The sequence below is a fragment of the Mytilus trossulus genome, chromosome 12, assembly GCF_036588685.1.
Source record: "Mytilus trossulus isolate FHL-02 chromosome 12, PNRI_Mtr1.1.1.hap1, whole genome shotgun sequence".
In the NCBI taxonomy this organism is placed as follows: Eukaryota; Metazoa; Mollusca; class Bivalvia; order Mytilida; family Mytilidae; genus Mytilus; species Mytilus trossulus.
The window spans coordinates 23,100,764-23,109,465 of NC_086384.1; the positions used below are offsets into that span (position 1 = coordinate 23,100,764).

Genomic DNA, 8,702 nt, shown 5'->3' on the forward strand with positions numbered 1-8,702 from the left:
CTATTAATTTTTGGTCAATACCAAAATGGGATATGCATGTTATAATAAACATGGTTACTAAGTTTTAACTTAAATTGACCATGACTTCACAACGAATACCTTAAAATGAAACTTTGCCACGAATATATTAAAAAAAAAGTATCGTATACGTGGTAACCAGACACATCATTATGTCCTACGATTACTTTTGCTTCAAATTAACTGTAGTGTTCTTGTTTTGTAATCACTGTCGCATAACGAATTTTATCTTAAAGGGCTTCGGTTGCATCACCAGACCGGGATTCAGGTCATCTAACCCAAACTCAGCAATAATTTCATTATCTGGTTTTTCGATTGAAGCCGTTTGCAACAAGGTTGCAAGAAAGAGGAACATTCTTGATCTGGCAAATACCTCACCAATACAGGATCTTTTTCCCACACCAAACGGCATCAAACTACAAAACATAAACAATTGTCTAAAGATTTTCTAACCAAGATTGAATATATAACAGAAGGAACGAATTCGTTACTTTTAACGCGTGTCTCTGTAAGGAATGTTCGTGCATGTGTTTACGCTGTATTTCTGTCACGTAGTGATGTCATTTTAGTAATAATTGTTTTACATTGTCAAAAAGCGGGAGATTTGGCTAGTCATTAAATAACGTTCAAAACACAAGTTTTCTTAAAATGTCCTGTACCAAATTAGGAATATGGCAGATGCTATCAAATATGGTGTGTATATGTATGTTTGCGTTTGTTTTTGTTTCACTTCAGTGTTCTTATTGTTCCTTTGTTTCCTCTTATAGTTTTTCCTATGTTTTAGTTTGTAACCCGGATGTGTTTTTCTCAATTAATTTGTGACTTTTTTGAACACCGGTATACTACTGTTGCATTATTTAACATTTAAAGAATAGTTTGGTAAGAAATGTTTCATGTCTGTAATTATTTAAAATTGCGAAGAATTGTTTAAAAAATGCAAAACAACTGCTCGTTAAATTCTTGCAGCTATTCAACCTTACCATAGAATGAGTTACGTATAATGGATTGCACTCTATCTTAAACTAATTCAATATTGTCGTTAAAAAGCTGTTTTGCAGATCAGACGAATACCAATGTATATGTTTTACTTTAGCTGTACGGTTGTATTTTGAACTTTAACCACGTTTAAAAAAACAAGTTTTTCCCACCTTTGTCTACATAAGTAATGCCTGTAATAAGTCAGGAACATGACAGTTGGTTTTTTATTCATTTGATGTTTTTGAGCTTTGTTTGTAGGACTTTCCATTTTGAGATTTTCCTGGAGTTTGGTATTTTAAGTTTTATTGTTTGCATTTAGAACGGTGATGTTCTCATTTCTTTCAAATAGAATCGTTGAAATCAATAAAAAAAATCAAGCAAAGTTATTGAGGAAAATCGTTATTAAACATTAAAAAAGTATATTGGTGCCGCTTTTGACGTATATTCTTTACAGTAGCAGACTTGTTTTTGTACATTCTTAATTGGTTGTTTGTCTGGTGGTTTAAATGCTTCACATTTGTCAGATTGTTGGTTTTGGGATATGGTGCTATGAGTGTAAAAAACATGCAAACTTAATTCAAATATTTCCCAAATTAAGTATAATTTGCCTTTCGTTGTAATCTTAATATAATCTTTTATGAGCTGTCAAAATGATAATTATTATTATTTACATGATCAAGCAAAGTTTAGTTGAAAAAAAACATTACTCAGTTGTAAAACTTGTGTCGGATCTATTTGTCTTTTTGAATAATAAAATATGTTTAAAAATGTGTTTTTACAAAATACTGATAACAAATTCATGGTCAACCAGTTGTGAATATCAGTAACAGACGATGTTCAGGAGAGCATCAGGACTCATTTACACTTCAGTCTACGTTTGGTCAATTTGCTTGTTCGTTGTTTTAACGGTATTTCAATACGTCTGTTTTTATTTTGTAAACACCTCTTTTAACATGAATTGCATTAAACAAAATCCAGAAACAATGTGTACCTTAGATTACAAACTATACCTTTTCCGGATCGGTTCTGTTGCTGGAACCAAGTTACCAGATTTGTCTAGAAATCGATCAGGAACAAACATATATGGATGTTCAAAATCTTTATTATAACGATGAGCAGTCCAAAGGTTTGGGATTATCTAATAATAGATATAAAACAAGAGAATAGTAAAATTTTATCAATAAATTCAGAACCAAAGCATTGTCAACTGAGCTGATGATATCTATGTTGAGTAATAGCTCATCGAAGTGGCATCGACCAAGTTCTAAATAGTGATAAATTATATTCTGAAAATTTTGTCAGATTAATTATGTTGTATGTGTCCTAAGACAACCTCCTTAATCAGACATGAAAAGGTAGAGCTGGATAACATTGATTTTGTTAAGGACTGTGACCTTTTTTTAAATTGTGTTATCTTTACTATAATCTTAGTATCACTGCTTCACAGTATGTGTCATTTCAGGTTGAAACAACATTTCGTCACATTTATCAATATCAGTATAAATGTTAACTATCCAAAATATTAATAATGACCACTCTTCACCAAAACCAAATTGTCATTATACTGCAGTTACGTTATGTATGGTCTTAAAAATGTAAATTAATTCATGTTAGATTAAGATGTCATGTGGTTTTAAATTATTCAACAACATGATCATTGTGCAAGCTTCTATCAAAATGAGCAAAGAGCAGCGTGGAATAACATCTTATTTGTATTGCTATATTTATTTTTTATTATTTTTTTAAATATATGTAATGGTGATTCTTTAGCATTCAAATTCCTAATTTGTTTAATCTGAGTTTTTAACACTGTCAGTATATCAACTTAAAGGGAAATAACTCTTTAAAATTTTGCTTACAGTTGTTCCTTTCTGTATATTGTAACCATTTATTTCACAATCATCTGCAGTAAAATGAAATACTGATAATGGGACGTGTGATATATATCGCAATGTTTCTAATAGAACAGATTCGATTAACGGACAATTTTCTCTGTCACGAAGAGTTGGTTTTCTGTCAGATCCTATGACATTGTCAACTTCTGTCTGTAGTAACTTTTGAAGTTCCGGTCGTGTTGCAAGGATGTGAACAAGTGAAAGAAGTGTGCCTCTTGTTGTATTATACCCTACAAAGAATAAGTGTATATCAATCTAAAATATTTTTTTTTTTTAAATAAAAGGAGTCATTTGTGATATATGATTAAAATAAAACACTTTTCATTCGCTTGGATCCATTTCCGGTGTCATTTATGACCAAGGATCTACAAATGTTTTCTTTCAGATTCACTAACGGCATCTAGTACCCCTTTAGGCTCGACGAGTGCAACACATGGATAATTTTATTCACACTACTGATACCAAATTTTATTTAGATTAGTAATGTATTGTCAGAGAAAATTATCATAATTTTGATTTCAAGTTGAGTTCAGTTTGAACATATGTATGACACCGTTGTCGTTATTGACATCTAGTACAAAATTGGAAAGCATTGAGGACCATATTTCCATTTGTAGTGTTAGTGAAGTAAATATGAAAACTAAACGTTATAAATGTCAGGCGTCTGACGAAATTTGTAAATAGACAAATCAGAATCAACACGGGCTTCTTGTGGTCATGCACATGTCTATCGTTCATTTAAATGAAATTTTACCTCTTGTATTTTCATATGAGTTGGCGATAAGAAGTGTAAATTGACATTGTACGGAAGGCATAAATATGTCTAAAAAGGCAATGAGAATTAAATTATCTTATAATTATCATAAAACTAGACAACAATATTCACATTGCATGTATGTTTTATTAGAATTCGTAATTTGTATTTGCTGACAACAATCTTAATGCAATTCAGTGTCATATTCTATTCCCGCATAAATAGAACAGATATGATTGCACTTGGTATCTGTGACAATGTAAAATTAATGCGCTGAGAAAAAATGAAATTGGTAATATAACTCTTAGTTTTATGGTGGAAGGTTAGAAATTGTATTATAAAATTGAATGCTTCTTTTTATAGTTGTTATAGGGTTGCTAAATCGTTGAACGTGTGCATATTTCATATATGAAGTGTTTCTGAGCTTCATACAAAGGTATTTCTGTCAATGCTTTTATATCCTAATAAATCATAAAAAGAAGCATTCAATTCTTAAATAGATATGACTATATGAATAAACAATGAAGTTGTTAATTTGCCTGATATAGACAAGTAAAATGATATCAGTTGGAAAGCAAGTCATTTGAAACGTCCGTTTTCGTCAAGTTCTATCAGCAGCAATAGAGACGGGAATTAATGAGGTGGCGCTACAGTCGTCCGTAACGTCAAAAAATCAATCAGTTAAAGGATTGACGTTTTAAGTATTTTTTTTTCAATTTTTCACGCTATTATTACAATTGAATTTTAAAATGTGTAGGTTTTTCTACCAATTTGTAAAATTCAGACCTTTGTTTTCCCTGATATGCAAAACAACCTTGTTTGGTGGGAAAAAATAGTTAAAATAAATACCTGCTGAAACTACATTCAACATAGTTGCTTTTACATTCACTACTTTCAGTCGTGGCCTTCCTTCTTTATCTGTCTTTGTTACTTCCTCCATCATGTTCTGATACACACCCTTATGTTCTGGATTGTCTTCCTAAAGGTAAAACGTTCTTAGCATAAATATAACTTCCTTTTATAATATTAAGGTATATTTTTGATTAACTTCTATTATGTTCTTTTTAGTTGTGATACTAATATATACGAATCACCTCTATGCAAATGCTTGTGCCAAATTTGTATGTTTACAAAACTGACAACGAATAGTGTTCGAGTTTTCTTGGTTATTTGTGCTTGCGTTGTGAAACTAAACGCAATGTTATACAGTGCTATAATCACCACAGAGTCGTCTGTGTCGATGTTAAGTGAGCTATCAATCCAAGAAGGTACCTACATCTCAGAGAGAAAACAATTGGTAGCGATTATTCAAATGATAAATGATTTGTAGATTTCATTTTCCATGAATCGTGTTATTTTCCTTATTCGAATGTAAATTTATAAGAGTTTAAAGGGGCACTAACTGCCATATTCATGTTCACAGATTTGACTCAAATTCTCATATTTTATTTATTAACCATGTAAAACATTTTCCCAAACTAACAAAAGTATAAAATAATCAATTTACAGGACATGGTCTCAATAAGATGTAGCTTTGTTTCGTGTGAATTTTAGCCAAGACGCCATCTAATTAAGGTTCATCATAACCTTTTGGCTAAAATGACCGTATTTACACCCCAAATTTTACTCTGAGTACATACTAACCTATACACCTGCAACAGTTTTAAGGGATGGCAGGAACTAGATATATAAATTTTAAATGCATTTTATGTTTCAGAAAATTATAAACTTTTCTAGATTTTACTATCCATTTTTTTCGTTCTTGCAGAAGGTGCAAAAATTTACTTAGTAGTGAACACGATTGAGAAGCTCCCCTCATATAATCAATGTTGTGAGTAGTATTGATTTAAATGGACAATAAATGGACAATAGACACCTGTAAACAATAGGTGATTTAACCGGATTAAACTGTGTAACTGAGTGGACCGTATCAAATGAAACTCGGGTGTTTGTTTATTTTTTTATCTTCTGCAGACTGAAAAAAAATTTACATCAAAATCCAGGTAAGTTTTCAATTTTCTGAAACGTATACTTCATATAACTTTTATATATCTTGTTTCTGCCATGCCTTAAAACTTTCCTAGATGTACCAGTTTCTCTGTACTCATAGTAATTTTTGAGGTGTAAACACGGCCACATTTTTCAATTCCTTATGATGAACCTTAACTATCGAGTTGACCTTCTATTACCATATTAGCGATGTAAACATAAACATATATATATAAATAAATAAAGCAACGCATTCACTTGGAATTTTATAGGTCTGTTAAATTTTGAATTATAGATAAACAATTTATGTTTATCGTCGTTTTTACCAATATAAGAATTATGTTTTTAGGATAAAATCAGATAATCATTTGTTTACCTTTGTTTAACTCTCAATGTTGACATTCTTTTCCTTTAAATAACCGTACACGGTCTCTTTGTACAGGATTTAATTGCAGTTCACATGAATACGGATTTAATGAGGACGACTTATTCACTTGCAAGTGAATAAGTCATTATCGATGTTAATTAGTTTAATTTGACAAAAGTATACCACTTTAGTTGATAAAAGCAAATTATTTTTTCACATTCATTAATGATTGAAGAAAAAATTCATACTTTAGATCTTTTTAATACATCTCGTTGCTAGTGTCCCTTTAACAGTTGTGATTATTTTTGGTTCCTTTCATATTTGTAAAACAACGGATACTTGTGTATTTATTTGATTGAAGACATTACATACACAGACAAAACCAATATTTTGTAAAGCTTTTATCTGTTACAATGCAATGATGTATAGATTATGGAAAGCTTAAATAACTATAAAGAAAAAAGTAAAATAAAAAACCTACTGAACTCCGCGGAAAATCCAAAACAGAAAACTCCTAATCTTATGGAAAAATCAAAAGCTCGAACACATCAAACGAATTGATAACAAATGTCCTTTCCTGACATGGTTCAGACATTTTCTTGATGAAAATGGTAGATTGAACCTGGTTTTATAGCTAGTCAAACCTCTAACTTGTATGACAGTTGCATCAAAATTTGAATTTACATAGAATATATAGTTACCGCTATCTTTGCAAGTAAATTCATCATCTCGTTCTTCTGATCTTCGAATTCTTTTAACATTTTTGAATGCTTCAACGGAAAAAATCGAAGGAATGGAAACAATCCAAACAAAAAATCCATGCCTAAATTACTGAGCATATTAAAATTGTAGTCCATTTCTCGTAGGATTTTTTTCAGTTTACTACCGCTTCCAAAACTTCGACCTACGATCTATAAAGATATACATATATATATGTTATAGTTTGACATTGATGGTATTCATAAAAAAAAATATTTCATATTCATAACATCCCAAGTTGTATCTCGGTACACCGGTGCATTTGGCGAGGGGTTGAAAATGTGCTAATAGTGCTAAATATATGGTTAATTTAGCGGATCCGTATCGGATATTCTATGCAGGTTCAATTGTTTTTCCTGATTTTTTATTATCGAATGACAAAATGTTTTACAGTGCTGTTTTTGTATGTACATTTATCTCGATTGTTGGTACATTGTAATCTGTTATAACCGAACGCCGTTTACAGTTTAGTGTGTTTTTTTTCTTTCTAAATTTGACAGGGGATTGCATAAGTCATGAGTTTGTATATGACCGGGCTAACTAGTCTGAAAGCAGTACGGTACGGTGACTTATAGCTTCAACTGTTTGACTAATTGATAAATATATTAGTATGTGTTCCAATATAATATTTTTACTGGACCGAATCACTATTGTCCTAAAAATAAAAAGACCTGGCATAATAGAATAGAAAAACTTTAGATTTGGGCTTAAAAAATCAAAGATTGCCATGCATATATTGCTTTTTGAATGCCCTTTTGTATAATTTGAATTATATTTGAACGCCCATTTGATGTATCTGATAAGACATTAAAATCAAAACCAAGGAGTCAACAAAGACTCACAAAACCGAAGGACATTTACATCAACAGTTATAAATAATTAATTAGAAACATAATAAATGACAATTGTTCGAAAGTATACAAATAACAACCAATGTATAGAATCATTGAGGATAAATACAAACCTTGGGCCTAGGTCTCTGTTAAGAAAAGTACATTACTGTGTATATACCAACGTATTGGTAACCAGGTATTTATACAGTACATATACAATAATGCATGCATTATTTTTTTAATCTATTTAAAAACTTTAGAAAAAATGTAAATGAAATAACGGAATTGATATTCGTATTTATCATATTCGATTATAAAGGTACTTCATTATTTAACCTGCTAGTATATGACTCACCAACTGTTCCACTGTACCCATTATGAATTCTTCAATGATAATAGCCGGGTCCACAGAATTCCCAGCTTCTTCGGTTAGTTCCAATTTCATATCTTCTAAGCTATTTTTGATCTGGTTTTCCATATTAGCAATGCCCTCACCATATGTATGCATCAGTTTGTAAACTAGTTTTCTACGATTTGTCCAGTCTTTACTTGGAGAAGCGAAAGCTGTGTCAGAAAAATTATCCAAGGCATACTTTCCGAAAAAGGTTGGAGGTCTCGCAGAAGTTGCAGTACCAGCAGGTTCATGCAAAAATGCATTTCGAATTGCATCGGAAGTATTGAGGCTTACTAACTTTTGTCCAAGGATATTTATCTCCAAGACATCTCCATAAATCTTGCTCCATTTGTCTATTGTACGATGCATACTTTCATAGTCCATTTGGAAAAGATTACCAACTAAAACATGACCTTTAACAAGTGGAGGATTCCTTTTCGTCCTGTTCTTTGATTTGAATATCATTACAAGAATCAGAAGAAAGGCAAATACAGATAATATTATTTCTGAAAACATTTTTAAAGTTGTATTTTTTTTTATATATTTCAGTCCAACCGCAAGTGACCTGGTCCTGTGAGTTAACACTTTGTAGGTAAGAGGTTTATTATATAACTTATGTATACTCCCCTTCCAAACTAAGACTTAAAATTACTTGCACCCATGAGACCATATATACATGTATGCAAGAGTACTCGTGTTTACTTAAATATAGTGC

The 8,702-nt window shown here is 31.2% G+C and overlaps 1 protein-coding gene across 1 annotated transcript; it reads right to left on the reverse strand.

Moving 5' to 3' along the window:
- Positions 1-223: 223 nt before the first annotated feature.
- Positions 224-8,452, reverse strand: LOC134692317 (steroid 17-alpha-hydroxylase/17,20 lyase-like). Its single transcript, XM_063552767.1, has 6 exons — positions 7,949-8,452; positions 6,703-6,912; positions 4,495-4,624; positions 2,856-3,121; positions 2,007-2,134; positions 224-434 (listed from the first exon to the last, which is right to left on the reverse strand). Exons 1-6 carry the CDS (start codon positions 8,450-8,452, stop codon positions 224-226), a joined length of 1,449 nt encoding a protein of 482 aa, XP_063408837.1.
- Positions 8,453-8,702: the final 250 nt, after the last annotated feature.

Coding starts and splice junctions, on each gene's coding strand:
- LOC134692317 (XM_063552767.1), bottom strand. CDS start 8,452: ATGATATTCAAATCAAAGAACAGGACGAAAAGGAATCCTCCACTTGTT. Junction 6,913..7,948: donor TGGGTACAGTGGAACAGTTG/GTGAGTCATATA, acceptor ATATCTTTATAG/ATCGTAGGTCGAAGTTTTGG. Junction 2,135..2,855: donor ATATACAGAAAGGAACAACT/GTAAGCAAAATT, acceptor ATCTATTATTAG/ATAATCCCAAACCTTTGGAC.